Consider the following 17351-nt stretch of genomic DNA (forward strand, 5'->3'; position numbering starts at 1 on the left):
AATATTCAGTTGGAAATTTTCAAGGAAAGGAAAATAATATATTTCTAAATTATAGGTTGTTGGTTACATTATGTTATGATATTATGGCTTGATGCAACCTGTTGAACCGAGAGGAAAATTATGGCCTAATCAACGATAAAAAGGCATACAATTTAAGGACAAATTATCGCAAATTTGCAATGCTAAGACTTAACTGATACAAAATATTTCATTAATAATTAGTACTGCTAAACGTTGACATATTCTTTATAAATATATTTTAAGCATACTACAATATTTGTATTTGTTTAGTAATAAATATAAGGTTATTATAGTATACCTAGGATTTCTTCCCCTCAAATCCGCTCCTGGACAATGCTAAGGAACTTTCGCCGGGATGCGTTGAACTCGGGGGAAAACGGATTCAGTGGCGCCCGCGATAGAAAAGTGCAACAACGACGAAAGCTTTCCCTGCCAGCCGAAGTAGCTTTTCTCCAACATGGAAAACCGAGAGAGATGCGATGCCGGGTGCTCGGGCCGAAGTTGCCGACGAACGCCTTCGGTTGTCCATTCAAATATATAAAACAGAAGCGTACGGAAAATAGGAAAACATTCATAACGGAAAACTCCTGACGTGTGGACGCGAAGTGCCCGTGATTTCTGTCGTTCATTTCTGTCGCGTCTTTCGCTGCTTGTGTTTTGTGTATTATCATTGTTGCCATTATATTCTTTGCAACTACTTAGTATCTCTCTGTTCGCGACTAATGAACACATATTAGCGCCAAAAGCAAAACAACGAAAATATCCCCCATTCATCTTGTTCTGCCAACTTATTTCTAATTGTGAAGCAACCTTGAAATTTTCACCGCACGCTGGAAATTGCAAAACAAAAATAAAGCAAATATATACCTTATTGTTTACCGAAAACTAGTAAATTATCAGCGTATTTCGCCATTTGCAATGTGACTTTCCAAGTGTGATCGCAGCTTTGTTGACGTTTTGTTTGCCCAAAAGAATCGCTTAAAGATCGGTGGAAAGCGGCGTTCGATCGCTTTTACCAGACACTCAAGAGTTCAAGAAAGGATATTGCTTTGGATTACTAATTGCGGAAGTCAAGCTGCCAAAAATGGGCACTATCGGTGAGTGAACTGTGAATGATAACAAGAAACCGGATTTAAAAATGGTTTAGGTTTCTAAAAAAAAAAAAATGTTTTCAAATATTGTTTAAATATTTATTGTTTAAATATTTAGAATATATATATATATATATAGAGTTCTTTTGAAGTAGTTTCAACCTCTTTTAATAACATTTTCTTGTATTGTCCAGTTTCCTTCACTATAGTTAAGTTTGTTCAATTATTATTTTCAAATATGACAAGTTCTCATGCCACAAAAGGCAACCGCCCAAAAATTGTTGAATTCAGTCCCAAAATTGTAGTAATTGACTGGCATTTGCTGGCTTGGTTTGACTTATTGTTCAGTTACATTGATATATGATTATCTTCGTAAGTCTAGTTTTATGTCATTGTTCCGCCCCTTGAATTGACTTTCTAAATAAGCATAATCCTCGAATGCCATTCAAACAATTGCACAATTTCCATTCTTTGATTACTTGTCATCCAATCCGAGCATCTTTTGTTAGCTCAGGCCAGATCTCCCCACATGACGTCCACATCCCCATAATTATGTAAATAATCCTTTTCAGGCAGCTCCCACTCACCCCCAAACAGAGCCGAGATTCCTTTCAATTGAGTAGGATATATGTGGCCAGTTCACAGTCAACGCCCCCTCATGTCCATTTTCCATCCTGCGGCTTTTCGTTTGCTTGCTTTTCAATTATCCTGGCTAAAAATAAATCCACGAGCACACACGAACCGAAGAGAGCAATCAACCCACATCTACGTCTACGGCCACGTCCTCATCCGTGTTATTCCGTGGACCTGGGTGGCTTTCAACACCCGGCTGAACATAAAAAAAGAAGGGAAGCTAACTTCGGCAAGCCGAAGTTGAAATACCCTTGCATAGGGTTGATAGGATAAATGTTAGCGGTGTTTTAGTATACACTTTTGGTTGGATTTTTGTAAGAAACTTTCGCAATTTAGAAATCTTGAATCATTATCTTGGAGTAAATATAAAATATAGCATAAGAACCAAAGGATATCTGTTTTATTCAGATAGAGAGACTTAAAGTCAGACATGGCTAGAGCGACTGTTTAAGATTTGGTCTCCTTCACTGCGCGGCAAACTCCTGGCTTTAGTCAGAAGACTCTTTGCAAGAGTATAACAAGAAACGAACACCGAACACCGAACGACAAATGACAACGACGTCATTATCATAAACATGGTCTGCGCGGCGGCCTGCCTACTAAAATACTACGAATTTTGTTTATCCAAAATGTATAAAATAAATAAACTCTGGCGGGGCTGGGCTAAACGGGGCAGAGCCAACGGCTGGGGATAGACCCTAAAAACTCATAATCGAATGACGCACGAGGCTCTGATTTTCTCTACACATAATAATCAACGAGTGCTGGTGGGTGTTTTAGCCGCTCATCAGCCAGGTTGCTTGTCCGCCGGACTATCCTTGGGCCCGGCCATCCGGTGTCCTCCTGGGTGCGCCCGGCTACTACTTGGCCGAGCCGAGCCACGGCCATAAATGCGCTTTGATTGCCATCTCGGCGGGGCCAGAGTCAGCCACTTCTGCCTCAATGGGTTCATTGTGTCGCGTCAGTTGCAAGCACAAGTGCCACCTGGGTTTTGGGTTTTGTACGGAGGCCTGCCTCCTTGAATGCCATCCTGTGGAGGCGACTTGTGCATTTGCGGCTGGATATGGGCGCATTAAACACGCTTGACATGCTGCCCGGCGACGAAACAACCTCGGCAAACATTTCCAGCTGGCGTTTGCTAAAAGTTCAGAGGTGAATAAAACCATAGATAACAGAAATGGCACTTTCTTCTTAGTTTTATCCAACATTATGCTGAGCACGACAGGCTAACGATTCCATAAAGGTCAGCTGGCCCTCCGGCTAATACAGTTATAACAACCTTTAGCGAAGTTAGCTGAACAAAAACGATCTGTATCTATGATTTGGCATAAAGTCAAGCTTCCATTTATGTATATTGTTTCCCGTTATAATCCCAGTTCTTTCCGAAAGTAAACCTTAATTTGTACGACTTCGAAGTCCTTTTGGACTGACTGCATCCCAACGCAGATCCTGATAAGTTGGCCAATAAGTAATTCCAGCCGAGTTAATTACGAAGAACAATGGGCTTCTGGGGCTTCAGTTCGTTGCTCAGGCCATTTCAACCACAGAGTAGATATTAATGTTGATTAGCCAATAAATCGAGACAATTAAAGGCATTCGTTTTTATGTGTTACAAGGCTTCTATTTATTATTACTATTACATACATCTTTGGTTTTTGGTTTTTGGCCTGATTAAATACGACTGACATACTTCAAATTTGCAAGGTTTTTGTGGGAACACTTCAGCTTCAAGATGGGGCAGGTTTGCACCGGCTGCAGGCACCGGCAGTAGACGAAACGCATCTTCAGATACTCATCGAACTCCTCCATGATGGCTTCATTTTTGAGCACTTCGCGATACTCCTCGACACTCTCCATACTCATGGGATCCAGCTGGTGCATGTAGCACTTGAGCTTCAGCACCATGGCGTAAAAATAGTTAAATATATCCACGGCCATTATCTTGTGGTACTGAATGCATCGGTGATGCTTGTCGCCCAAAAGGAACGGAGTCTCCTGGGTCTTGTCCAGCCGGTCATAGGCGGCATAAAATTCTTTGCAGTACTCGCTCACCTTTAATATGGCTGCCTTTATGGTATTGCTAAGGAAGTGTCTGATATGTAAACCGATCAGTGCCACATATTATTTTTAACTTACTTAGAGACTCGCACCACTTCCAACTTTTCCTGGTACTCATTGATGATCGCCTCCTCGGTGGACCTGGTATAGACCTCGGGATACTGACACCCCTGCTCCGAGCTGATCAGTATCAAATAACGCTGGGTAAGCAGCCAAATGCGCTCGATTAGTATCACCTGGGCCTTCATTTCACATTGATACAGGTCGTAGTATTTCTTAAAGCGGGCCTCCAGGTCCAGAAGAAGCCTCAAAACCTCCGCCTCCGCCTCGTAGTGCTTCTTGAGCTGAGGCGTCAGATGGGGCTCGTCATCGTCCACTGTGCGTTTATTCTGAAATTTCCATTTGCGCTCCAATTTGTGCTCCACTTTTTGCTCCATTTTGTAAACTGACTGACTACGTGTACGTGTGCGTGTGTGTTGTTTTAGTTGTTTAGTGTGTTTGGTGGGACTGCCTGACTGTCTGTGGAATTAGTGATGCCTTCAAGGCAGACTAGATGAGCTGGGCGCGACGGGGGTCTATTGCCAGGCCGATTTCCCCAATCAATTTCAGTTGCCATCTCTTTCGTCAGGGGCCAATTAGAACTAATTTGTTTGGCATCGGGAGGGAACATCCTCTAAAACTAAATGAAAATGAAAATCTCTTTTAATAAAAATCAAATGAAATCTATTGCTACTTACGCAACGCTAATATTTCACAGAAATCGATTTAAAATAGATTTGTCTATCAAATACAAATGTCTGTATATGCAAATATCACTCATACGTCACGATGTACGCAGAAAAGAAATCAGTTGCTCGATCGATCTGCAGCATGTGATAGGAAAATAAAAATATATAAATAATATTAATGTGCCTGTGAGGAGGAGGGCAGCCAAGAAGCCCGATCAAGCATGGAGAGAATGCTTTGATTGATTCCCTTATAGAGCATTTATGGTCCTCGGGATGCATCTCGAGAACGGAAATTAAAATGACGGAATTTTACATTGCTTCCCCGAGATTCGCTCGAGTTATCTTTGTGTTCATGTACACTGTGCGAAGATGAGCATTTTCTATTTAAATGCGTAATTTGTTTCTATTCTCGCCGTGAGTGTGTGTTATTGGGCAACGGAGCATCATTAATGAAGTGCGAAGCCAATTGCCGCCTTCAGAAATTTCGATATGCGAGCCACACGTTACGTTTGTATCTTAAACCAGAAATACATTCAATAAATCTGTATGGAAATGGCCGAAATTTGAACTCGCGAACGTCAGGCCGCATAACAAATATTGCTCATTGGGAAACGATTTTCCAATATCACTCAAATAAACAAAAAATAAAACATATGAATGAAAGCCGTTGCTGCTGTGAACCGAACACATATTTAATGCGCCTTAATTGCAAAAATGTGTTGAAAATATTGACGGCTGTCAAGGGAAAGCGGTGAGTAAAATTGTGAGAGAATATTAAAATGAAAGGCGATAGAATATATTCATAGCTTTCAAATTTGGTTAAACGTTTAAAGCAAAACATCTCTTAGAATAACCTAATGTTAATCTTAGTTCTATAATTTTATTAACGTTTTTCCTGCAATATTTTAAAATATCTAGCAATAGAGAAGTCTTTCCTTTGCAGAAATGGGATATGAAAAAAATAATACAAAGTGAAACCAACAATATCCACTGGCAACGCACATTTTGTTTACGGCTTTCGGATTTTTAATTGCCAAAGCGGCACACGCGGCGTATGCGCGATGTCTTCATTGGTGTAATGTGCTGGGCTATTTTGGACCAGACAACAGCTCCTGGCGCGCCCTCAAGATGTGTCTTCTCACCATCGCCCGGCTAATGGGCATCATCTCTTCCTCCTCCTCCTCCTCTTCACTCATTCTCATTGCTTCTTCCCTGCACTCCCTCTCGGTCTGTCCCACCAAGTGGATTTCGATTGTGCGGCTTTCAGCGAGGCATTTTATGCAATTATTTTCTCGTGAGTTATGGCCAATGGTCTTGATAGTGTTGGTTAGATTTATGGGAAGGTGCAATGAACCCCTCGGGACAGATAATTGCACACGAGACTGCTTAAATAATCATAATTAATATTCTTTGTGTGAACTGCAATGGCTAATGAATGATTGCAATATATATATTCCACAAAATATTCATTAGACTTAAATAAGCATTCATCTAATATTAGATGGCTGCATAAATATGAAAACAACAAATTTCTTTCTTAAATTAGTTTCAATAAAATCAAGAGGAGATGGTTTCTTTATTGGGAACAAAGAGCTCTTTACATTTACTTCAAATCATAAACAAGGTAAACTGCACAAGAAAACTCCGGATCGAATTAATTTAACTTAAACCAGCAGATATTTGAGATTTAAATATAATTTAAATCATGACATTTGCACTATTTAATTTTGAAAGAATGGATCCATTGGATTGGTAGATTTCTTCCACTGCCCGCTCTTTCGCTTTCTACGCGCAGAACAAGGTCGTGCCGTCGCCTGTCAGCGCGAGAAATATTATGGCTAACCAGAAGATAAAATATATAAGTATCTCCGCCGAAGAAGATCCATCCATCTGTGTCTGTGCGGGGACTGCACAGGTTTCGGCCAACTGTTCGGTCCCCTACGCTCTGTGCTCCGTGCGTTTTGTGACGCGCTTCTTGCCATTGACACGCAATTAAATGATGTACTTAAAAATTGTCTGAGGTCGTAATGTAGGTAAGAATTAAAGGCGTCTTTATTAATATCTCAGCAAAGGCGTCAGTATTATTTTGGTTTTGGTTTGGTTTTGGTTCTCGCACCCAAAAAGATACGGCTTGGGATCAAGCGCAAGGAACTAGGATCCCAAGACCTCGATTGGGGCCTTTCTTGATTTACTGTAGCAGGTGCAGAGAGATTTACAGTTACTTAGTGCTTATGTAAAAGTATTTATTTATTTTATTTTAACATTCCTCTGCATCTGCTACAGTAAATCAAGTGAGGACACCGAGGATCTCTAGAGTGTTGTGAGTGGGTATCCTAAGAGCAGCACATTAAACTTGGCCATGTCGCTGTTTTCTGTGTCCAGGTATTCGAGATAGAAGAGATGGCCACATTTTAGCGGCCACTGGGGTCTGCAGATCCTATTCGATGCATCATATGGGGAAAGTGAAAGAGGAAGCCCTTCTGCTGCATCCTCATCGTCCTCCGTCGAGTCAACGATCTTTTTTGCCTCGATGTCTTGGGTAAGGCAGCTGTGGTTCCCCATTCATTTGGACCTCCATTATAAAAAATTCTCCTAATTTTGAATTCTGTAAAAATATATTAAAATTAGTTTTTAACTTTAAAGGATGATAAATCCAATATCTAGTGATTACTTATTTTTAAAAAGAAACAAAAGCAGAGAGTAAGTGAATAAAAGATCCAATGAGATCCATTTTCGAGAAGAGAAAGTCAAGCGAAATGCGTGGGCGATGTCGTGAACGCTTATTGCTCTGCGCTCCTGTCTGTTGCCGAAGAAAGCATTTTTATTTTAATTCGTATACGTATGGATGGATATATGTGTAGTATTTAATAAATTATTAATTTTTGCTACGTTTTAGCCTCTCAAAACATCACATGAATCGTCTATACGGTCGAGCCAATAAATGTTTATTATATAAATGAAAATATTTTACGCAGATTGGACTATGTGTGTTCACGAGTGTGATCAAATATGTGGCCTAACATTTTGATTGAACATACTTATTATATTGTTAATTAATGTATCACTTTTTAGGAAAAAGATTGGATCATCAACTGTTTTATCCTGAAATAAGCAGGAGAGCGAAAATTCAGCGGTCAATGGTTCAGAGAGTACTTTTAAAAAAAGTTGCTTTTAACCTGTTTTGGCTTTGCACTTAGTCTAGACGCTGTGCCTTTGTTTATACTAGATACACGTGATGATGATATTGCCATTGAGATATCTCTTGAAATGTTTTTGTTTCGAGCGTCTACAAAATGTTGTTTTCCCCTTTATTTTGCTTTGCTGCGTTGCGGCGAGTGTTATTATTGAACGAAAAGTGCTTTAAGAGCGGAATGACACTTTGAATCTTTTGGTCATTATAAGTGTGACCGATGATGGATTAATTCTAGCTTGTTTTCAGCGCTTTTTCTTTCTTTACTTACAATTATTTACGATCGTTTTGGGACTCCAGACAGACCACATGAGAGATATTAAACAGCAATTGAGCCCCCGCCTGCTCTGCAAAATTATTTCCAATCTTATTTATTTTCACAAGTCTCTCGAAACGTACTGACCCCCAGCGAATGGCCCACTTAATTTATGTGAGCATCGGGTCCATCTATATTGCCTTACCTTCGGCTGGGCTGAACTATTCAGATATTATTTATAGGGTCTGCGTCTGATTGGACATTTTTCATTTTCCAAAATACTTACAATATTATTTTTTTTATCAACGCTGTGTGAATGATAAATGCTTTTACGTCGGCATTTGCCTTGACCTTACCTTGAAAATTGTCAACTACATGAATTTTTTACTCAACATTCTCGGTGTTCTTTATTTCCGATTTTCATTTATTTTCCTTAGCACGTAATTACAAATTTGTTGGCTATTTATAAAAACGTGTTTTCCACAAAAAAAAAGAGAAAATTATACTTACAAAAATATAGTAAGAAATAAACGCTAGCAAATTAAATAAATCGTAAAGCGGAACTATTAAAATAAATTATGGAACCGGTGGCGTGGGCGGCGGCAGCTTCTGCTACTTGCCGCGAGCACCCAGGATGTTTCTGGGCGCCTTTCTCTTTCATTAGCCCTGACATGCGAGCCTGTCGAGCGGCACTCTTAGAGACACTCAGGTGCCTCCAAGAGTTGGCCTTGATCCTTCATCCTTGGTCCTTCGCCTGCCACTTGCCACTTGCCACCTCCCACCTGCCACCTGCCGCTCGTGCTGGTCATGTGCGCAATTCTCCAAGAGCAGCTGCCTCTGGCTGACGGTCTTCTAGAGTGCCGCCATATATCAATATTCGGAGGGAGCGGGCCAGAGGCCGGGGAGGGACGGATACACGCCTACTTTTGCTAAAAATATACTCCGTGGCCAAAGGATGGTGAGAGCAAATCAAGCAAATTTAAACGCGTTTTATAAATACAACAAAAATATACAAAAATCGCATCTTTTGGCCGTTCTATCAAAAATCACTCGCTCTTGTAGACGTAGAATCTATAAAAAATTCTCTTATTATTTATTTATTTCGCTTTCGTTTCGTTTCATTTTTTTGTGTTTTTTTTGGTGTTTTTGTTTCGTGTGTACATTCATATTATATATGTACATACAGACATATATTTAATTTTATTTCATTTTGTTTATTTTGGATTTTGTTGTTTTTGCTCTTGTCTGTGGGCGCAGCGGAAATTTTCTTTCAAGTCGTTAATTTTTATTGAATTGTTGTATAATATGTTATACAAGTATACTACTTAGGAAATCTTTTTTCAACAGATTGTGAGTAATGGTTCCCAGAAAGTTGGAGAAGTCTGTTCTATAAAGTAAGATATAGAACGGGAAGCTATCAGAGCTCATTTGTCTGCCATATACAAGTTACTCATTAACTTAATGCAACAAAAGAAATATTCTAGAGCTATTCAACCAATGTTTTAAGAAAAAGGTATATTTATTTTAAGCTAATATTATCCGTAGCTATACTTTTTTTTCCAATATTCATAATTTTATCTGCAGAAAATACAAAATATATTATTGTTTCATTCCCTGCTACTCCTCTTACTTCTTGCCCTGCTCATTCTCGGTTCCTTTGCACATTTTCTTATAGAGCAGCTGTAGCTTAGTGTGCGGCGCCTCCACTGGCAGGATTATCTGACCATCGTCATCCATGTACTTGTCGTATGGCTGCTCGGCGAATACTTCAAAGCCAAGGGATTTAAATATCTTCTGGGAGAAGATACCTGTGGCATCGGTCTTCAACAAAGAGAAACCCTTCTGTTTGGCCAACGCCACCGATTGCTTCACCAGCTCATTGGCAATGCCACGACCGCGGTAGCTTGAGTCCACCGATAGGACGCGCACATCGAAGATACGGTCCACGGCGAATTCCTTGAATAGATCGTTTTTGATGTTGAAACTGTAAATCATAGTAAACATCTTTCGGTAACCAAGATCGCAGCTTCGGTCTAGATCTTTTAGAGCCTTTACCGTGTCGCCATCCCTTAAGATGCCGTTTAGCACCACGCCGGCTATCTTACTGCAGTCTTGTTGCGTCTCCACAGCCATCAGGCTCAAGTGATCCGGCATGGTCTCTAAAGCCTTCTGCTCTAGCTCGGGGTGGGTGCAAGGGCTTCCATTCTGGCACAAGTCGGCGGCTTTATTTGTGGGCTCGTCGAGGAAGAAGTTCCGGCGCAGGTGCTCCAGCACCTGGTCATAGTGCTCCTGTTCAATCAATTCGTACTCCAAGGGGTGGCAGCTCGAAGAGACACTTCTTCTCTGAGGCAAATGATGGTTAAGAAGTTCTGGGAGGAATGACGAGCATTTCAAGAAGGGCTTAATACTAAAATTTAATTGATGGCATAATATAATTCTTTTGTGTATGCCAAACATTTTTATTCAGTTAAAATTCAAATTAAAATAGTCAAACATCCAAAGCATACTTTGTTTTATGACGATTTTATTTTGTCTAGTACTCAAAATCTAATCACTTTTCCCACCAATAAATTAGGTTTTCAATGGCTTTTCGTGGGTATAGTTAAGTTCATTTTTGCCTCTTTGAAGCAACTGGCAAAGGAAGTGCCAATCGATGAAACTATAAACACTGCCAAGCTTTTGAACATTTGTTCTTGCAATCCCTGCTAAAGCCATATAGCATAATAGGGAAGCATTTTTGTAAACTATAGTGACCCCATTATGTGGGCTGTTGTAAACAATTTGAAGCGAGTCTTCTCAGGTACACAGAAAGTACCCAACTCTCGGGCATATGAAGAAATGTAAGCGTTTATTTAATTTTCCATGGAAATGCTGGATTGTCGTGAGCTCTTTCAAGTTGGCCTAGGTCCTGGAAAATCATCTTAAGTTTTCCACTGGAACAATATATGAAAGATTGAGGCATTAAGTGAACAAGTGCTCCCCTGATTGGGCAATCGATTCAAATCGATTGTTTAAATTTACGAGAAGGCCTGGTCAATGGTCTCCGCTGTTTGCTCTCCTTTCTTCGGCGATTGCCCTGCCCGTTGGACCCCTCCTAGCAATTCATCATTCCAAGCGGCTGGGGACTGGCGCTGATCCGAAAGTATTTGCATTTCGTTTTGTAATAATGGGGAACTTACAATCCGCCGGAGACGCCGACGGGGCTGCTCCGGCCCCAGCGCAGCCTCGTTGGCCTATAGAGACGAGGTGGTGGCCACTGGCTGCTATACAGCAGTGCCTGTACGAGTATGTAGCACGCCGACCGACAACGACTGCCGATTGACGTCAGCAATGCCCCCAAAGTCGTGCACACTGTCGGGCGAGCTGCCAAGCAGGCGGGGATTCGGGACACCAGTAGCTGGTGGAGACCCGGGCGATTCACGAGCCCCGGCGAAGGGAGCGGGGCAGAGGCATTCATTTTGTCAGTCACTCAAACGAGTGGCGAATCTCTGGCCTGCTCTCTGGCCAAGGCGAGCGTATCGATTCTTTGGAAAGCGTCGAGTGGGTCTCCGTTGCTCTGGAGCTGCGGGAGGCAATCATAAAAAGTAAAATTAAATTAATAAGCAACCGAAAGTGAATTAAGGTTGTAAATATGCAAATTATTTCATGACAAAAACGTATATGATAACAAAAATGGTTTCAAAGACTGCTTTAAACGTTTAATTTATTTTACTGGGCATATTTAAGCTACTTTTTAGTTTTAATTGAGAATATACTATCTCTAATATATATTTTTGATATTTGGAATAAAATAATCTTGCGAATCTTGATACAAAATAAATATTATAAAAAGATTTGTAAATCAAACATAGACCTGACATCAGGTAAATTAATTTTTTTATTTAATAATCAGCATATTTTCGCCTCATATGAATCACTAAATTGAACATCTTTATTTTTATTGCATTATTAATAAGTCATTAGGATATAGACATTTTCAGAGTGATGGGTATAGTCGGGTATGGAGCATCCAAAGATGGCAAAGTACATTTAGCACTCGTCAAATGAATTTCCTTTCCTCCTGGCGCCTTTGCTGCAATTGCATTTCACAAATCCCACTGTCCACAAGGGTGTTTGTTTATTCAGACCCACTGTTTACGCGACTCCCCTTGGCAGATGATGATTTCCACGGAACATATCTGGCTTCGACTTTATATTTAGCCCCTCGAAATGCATCTTTCGGATGCCTGCTGACCCTTTTTGGCTCATTTGTTTGTTCAGCTATTTATGGCACGCAAAGTGTTTCTGCGGCAACTGAGAATATCAAGATGAAATGGCCATAACGAATATCATTTGAATTGCGTGCGGCTGGCGGGAAAATGGAAAATGGCAAACGATTCTGACTGGGGAAGAGAGTGAGAGGAAAGTGAAAGCTTGATTTATGGCCACCCGTCTGCCTTCTGCCTTTCAATGGTTATAATTAGTTTCCCTTTTTTACGGAACGGAGCGAATCTCCCGTTTATTAGGGATCTCTTTGCGGTTGGGCAGGCACTGACCATTCAATTGGCCACGAGCCAATCACTTCTGGAACGGAAATAGAACTTGGACGAAAAAAAACTTGGTCGAACTACCAGAAACATAGACTGTTTGCTGCCAGGTCCATTTTCCTACTAGGTGAGCTGTGTGGGGGGTTAATTGGCTACAAGAAATGTTGAATTTGTGTGACTTAGGTGGTTGGAGCTGTGGCTTCTGATAATGGAATAATAAATGCGACATTCTGAAAGAACTCTGACAAACAATGTAGTCCAATGATTTATCATAGATGGGTGACAACTTGTTATAACCAAAAAATGTATTCCGTTCAAATTTATTTTCTATCTTATTCCAAGTACAGCATTCCCTTGACCTCTATGAATAATTCCAACCCATAAGTCAAGAATATTTTCACTAATTGCCCCCACAAACACTTATTTCTGCCGTCTAGCTCTATATATAATTCAAGCACTTTAGTTTTATATCTGGACGCGTTCGTAAATTTTACAAATTCGCCTAAAGTGTTATTCTCGCATGCCTGATTTTGAAGTATTTTTCGCTTACGTCTTGTAGAAATTTGTCTAAGTTGTAAATATTTGCGATGATGTGAAATTATTAATTCACCACCGCCCCGTTGTGCCCGGTCCGGGTGACATTAAATGAAATACGAGTGTGAGCACCGATTTTGATCACCGTGTATATGGCGGAAAATTTAGTGTCAAAAACAATTCCGGCTAAAATTGTGTGAAAAACACATCACGCCCTATAAATGTTTTGCTTCGGCGCGATTTTCCAGCTAACGCATTCTACAGATGCTTTCCCACTCTGTCCCATTCGGCTGCAAATCAAATGATTTTCCGCAATTTCCCGAGACTATAAATGAATTTGGATGTTCTCGTATGTAGTAGTAGGTGCGAGTAGGAGTGCAGCGGCTGGCACTACGCAGATTGCGGATTCCAAAAATCGAATCAGTTGCCAGTCAGTGACTAACTGCTGACGTCTGTGCCGCGAGGCCCATATATAACTTGGATCTACGCAAATTCTGCACTAACTCTGTCACAGACAATTTGGCGACAACATCGTCTATTTCGCAGTCTTGGGCGTGGGCGGCTCCTCCCCATCCCCCGCATGGAGGGCTGTAAAACGCTTTCTATGTTCGCCGCCGCCGCCGCTGCCTGATAAATTAATAATTCGCATTGTGGACCAACAAATGGACACATAAAAGCAACCGAACCAGCACATCAAACGCCGATTATAAATCATAAGAACAAATCCTAAAAATAATTCCAATTAAAGCCGATCGAAGCGAAACAAGATGTTGTTTGGTTGCGGTCAGGCCATTATGAAGGTGTGAACAGGTGAACAGATGAACAGGCTCTGTTGCTGTGGAAGATTAATTAATTAAAAATATTTGAAAATTGGCAGCGATTTAACAGCTTGAACTTAAACCTAAGCAAGTGATCAAAACACCGTTTGGAATTACCTAAGAAGTGTTATTATATTATTGCTTATTGTTTTTATGTTTCCCCTTTTTTCCTGCATCAAACCTCGAATAACCAGAACCTTCTCTCTTCTCCTTGCAGAGAAACGCTCGTTCTCCTTCCGCCTCCGCAGATCCTTCGGAGACGGCGGCAGCACCAACAGTCGCAATAGTAACAATAATAGCAGCACCTGCACCAACCACAACAATCAGAAGCGGTGCAGCACACCGCTGACCCCGACCAGCACCAGCACGGGTAGACTAGAGGTTCCGGGGGCGGCATCGGTGAGCCGGCGGAGCAGCATCTACAAGAAGCCGGACAAGAACGATGGCGGCCAAATCCACCTAATACCAGATGTGGAGCTCCCGCTAATGACCTTCGCCGACCAGTACAACATTGAAAAGACACTGGCCGAGGGCTGCTTCGCCAAGATCCTACTGTGCCGACACAGGCCGACCAACACGCTGGTGGTGCTGAAGGCGGTGCACGCGGAGCTGACCACGATCAAGGAGTTCCAGAAGGAGTTTCACTACAACTACGAGCTGTCGCACCATCACCACATCCTCAGCGCCTATGCGGTAGCCTTCCAGACCATGGACTACTACGTGTTCGCCATGGAGCACGCCCCCTACGGCGACCTGGCCTCCAACATCGGCCCCAATGGGTTGCACGAGAACGCCTGCAAGCTGATCTCAGAGCAGCTCAGCTCGGCCCTGGGCTTTATGCACTCCAAGAATTTGGTGCATCGTGACCTCAAGATTGAGAACATCCTCGTCTTCACGCCAGACTTTACCCGCGTGAAGCTCTGCGACTTCGGGGCCACCACGAAGAAGGGTTTGCTGGTGCACAAGGTGAAGCACACGTGGACCAGCTGCGTGCCGCCGGAGCAGCTGGAGCTGATCAAGAACGAGCGCTTCCAGTGCCTGCCCATCAGCGACTCGTGGCAGTTCGGGATCCTGCTCTATAACATCCTGACCGGCAATCCGCCGTGGCAGTCGGCTGACTGGGTGAAGGACCAATCCTACGCCAACTTCATGAAGTACGAGCAGAGGAAGACAACCAAGGTGCCGGACAATTTCCGACGCTTCTCGCCGCGCCTGATGCGCTGCTTCCGGAAGTACCTCAGCCACGACCCGGAGGACCGATGCAAGATCACCGAGGTGGCCAAGTACATGAAGGATCGCTGGGTGGAGTGCCGCATCTCCACCTCCAAGTCGGCCACGCTCATCTCGCCCACCAACCACGACCAGGACTCGTGCATCTATCTGAACCAGCGGGAGGGTCGTCTCTCCGGGGACGAGAACAAGTTGCGCTTCAAGCGCATGATGTCCACCTACGGCCTGGACATTCCCATTGATCCGAATATGGTGAGGAGGCGGGTCTGGGACTGGCTATCCACGTGCGACGCCAACTTCGATCCGGAGGTAGAGAGTCTGCACGCCTTGGATCTGATGCAGTAGAGTCGAGGGCGCACACAATCAATTTTTTTACCTCGGTTCTAATCAGTTCGATTCGGTTTCCTCGAACAAAATCCGAAGAAGATGTAAAACCTCCATGACACCAAAGAATTTTTAGAGAGATTTTGAAACCAACCCACGTTAATAATAAGCACTTTACGGCTTAGCCAATTTGTAGTCATGGATCGCGTCCGATCAGAGCCGAAAAGATCAGAGAGAGAGAGAGATGCCTGTTATCAACCTGCGCACGGGAACTGCTTGAATTTTGGGATCTGTGAGATCGGTTTTTTAGAGCAGAGAAGCAACTTCTCAACGGTTATTTTTCTGTTGTTCTGCGATTGCACAAGCCCAGAACTGAAACATTAATTTAGTATAGATGGAATTTGGCATAAAACTAAGTAGTAAGAATTTTGTAGGTTAATGAGACCCATATTTAGAGAAAAACAACACGTCAACGGATAACTTTCCACTAGTGTTACCTTTCTAGTCTTCCGCTATGATGATTTTCTATATATTCTATACGTATGTATGTAGGTTTTAATATTACAACTATATGGATGTACTATAAAGTGTGATTTACGCGTTACTTTATGTGTACGGAATACCTACCAACTAATGCAATTATCTAGATTCTAGACCCAAATCGAGGAGTAAGGAATGCCGGAGAGCATGCGCGACCAATTATTAGACCGATAAGTTCGTTGTATATTTGTAATAGACTATTCTATATATTTATCCCTAATCTTGCGATCGATGTGTATATCCCCTTTATGTGTATCACACACCTTTGTACATACTATATATAGTATTTAAATGCATACGACTTTTACAATATATATATATACGAGTTTATATTCTATGTATACCGGCAACTGCAACAAATATAGAACCGTAAACTGAGTTTATCCAAAGACGCTTTTTTAATGCAGTAGAGGGACCGATTTCTACTAATTTCACTCCCACATGTTCATAAAACATTTTGGCAAACGAAATTCGCTAAACAATTCGCTTGATTATTCCCACATAAAAGACCTGAAAAACAATGGGGGGAAAAACATTTCTGGAGAAGCTACAGCAAACACATACTATATTTATTATTTAAATGCTAATTATTTGTTCTTGTTTAGAATCCGCTGGAACTAACATATAGTGTTTTGCTGATTACCAAGGTCGCTCAGATTTCTGTTCTTGAGTCGACATTGAATGTCAGCGGTCAGGGTTCTTTCCCCGGTGTCCGGCGGAAAGCAGCCCATCGCGTCGTTGTTTGCCGTGCTGGACAGGATGTGACGCCTCTGCGGGTGATTCCGTCTCTCTAATAAACAAGCGCTAAGGTTAATTCAACAAAGGTGAGGCTGGTGGGTGGGCGGACACATTGTTTGCATTACGCGTTCTCTTCGGCTGGCCAATGCCATTAAATTAAATAATACCGGGCCCCATGAATCAAAGGCCAATTCAATCCGATCGATGCCTGGAATATGATTGATTAATGCCTTTGGTTAACCTGTAATTACCCCGACCGTACAGGGTCAATGTCGTTTCACCTTGACTTTGTTTTATAAAACATCCGAATTGAAGACTTTTTATTGGGCGCATGCCAGCACTTAAATGAGTTTTAATGGCCAAGCACAGGGCGCGTTATAATGTTGGCTAGACAAAGAATGCGAAAGTTTTTTATAATACCTGAAGAAGATTTAAATTTAAAAACAATAATAAGATTCCGCGTGGAAAATGGAGGATTATACAGTATTCATAATTGATAACATAATGATTAAGGTATTTCTAAAGTGTCAGAATAGCATTACCATTATGTTTATCTATGTAGTGTTTTCCTAAAATTTTTATTCTTTTACCTTTTCTATTTTAAACTATAATCCTAAGGTTAATCAAGTATATAGTTTTCTTCAAATCAAAAATAGACTCATAA

The 17351-nt window shown here is 41.7% G+C and overlaps 3 protein-coding genes and 1 long non-coding RNA gene across 6 annotated transcripts; 1 reads left to right on the top strand and 3 right to left on the bottom strand.

Annotated features, from left to right (window-relative positions):
- The first annotated feature begins 604 nt into the window (after nucleotides 1-604).
- meng (serine/threonine-protein kinase meng-po) lies at nucleotides 605-16294 on the top strand. Its single transcript, XM_017168605.3, has 2 exons — nucleotides 605-1118; nucleotides 14073-16294. The coding sequence occupies exons 1-2, from the start codon at nucleotides 1106-1108 to the stop codon at nucleotides 15428-15430; spliced, it is 1371 nt and encodes a 456-aa protein (XP_017024094.1). The 5' UTR covers nucleotides 605-1105; the 3' UTR covers nucleotides 15431-16294.
- On the bottom strand, nucleotides 3345-4396 carry LOC108075959 (uncharacterized). The gene is made up of 2 exons (XM_017168609.3): nucleotides 3882-4396; nucleotides 3345-3825 (listed from the first exon to the last, which is right to left on the bottom strand). Exons 1-2 carry the CDS (start codon nucleotides 4238-4240, stop codon nucleotides 3417-3419), a joined length of 768 nt encoding a protein of 255 aa, XP_017024098.1. The 5' UTR covers nucleotides 4241-4396; the 3' UTR covers nucleotides 3345-3416.
- LOC108075960 (uncharacterized) lies at nucleotides 6150-8334 on the bottom strand. Of its 2 annotated transcripts, none has more exons than XR_011445899.1 (4): nucleotides 8264-8334; nucleotides 8125-8198; nucleotides 7993-8063; nucleotides 6150-7136 (listed from the first exon to the last, which is right to left on the bottom strand). It is a non-coding gene; the product is annotated as an uncharacterized lncRNA (long non-coding RNA). The 2 variants fall into 2 exon arrangements; XR_011445898.1 differs by having other exon boundaries at nucleotides 7993-8068.
- On the bottom strand, nucleotides 9473-10462 carry LOC108075958 (arylalkylamine N-acetyltransferase-like 2). Of its 2 annotated transcripts, XM_017168608.3 has the most exons (2): nucleotides 10033-10175; nucleotides 9473-9961 (listed from the first exon to the last, which is right to left on the bottom strand). In XM_017168608.3, exons 1-2 carry the CDS (start codon nucleotides 10041-10043, stop codon nucleotides 9604-9606), a joined length of 369 nt encoding a protein of 122 aa, XP_017024097.1. In that variant the 5' UTR covers nucleotides 10044-10175; the 3' UTR covers nucleotides 9473-9603. The 2 variants fall into 2 exon arrangements, with proteins under 2 accessions (XP_017024097.1, XP_017024095.1); XM_017168606.3 differs by having other exon boundaries at nucleotides 9473-10462.
- Nucleotides 16295-17351: the final 1057 nt, after the last annotated feature.

This window comes from Drosophila kikkawai, chromosome 2L, assembly GCF_030179895.1.
Source record: "Drosophila kikkawai strain 14028-0561.14 chromosome 2L, DkikHiC1v2, whole genome shotgun sequence".
NCBI lineage: Eukaryota > Metazoa > Arthropoda > Insecta > Diptera > Drosophilidae > Drosophila > Drosophila kikkawai.

Excerpts from the sequence above, each read along its gene's own strand:
- LOC108075959 (XM_017168609.3), bottom strand. The coding sequence starts at position 4,240 with ATGGAGCAAAAAGTGGAGCACAAATTGGAGCGCAAATGGAAATTTCAG. Across the intron at positions 3,826-3,881 it reads GAAGTGGTGCGAGTCTCTAA|CAATACCATAAAGGCAGCCA; the intron begins GTAAGTTAAAAA and ends ACACTTCCTTAG.
- LOC108075958 (XM_017168606.3), bottom strand. The coding sequence starts at position 10,434 with ATGTTTGGCATACACAAAAGAATTATATTATGCCATCAATTAAATTTT.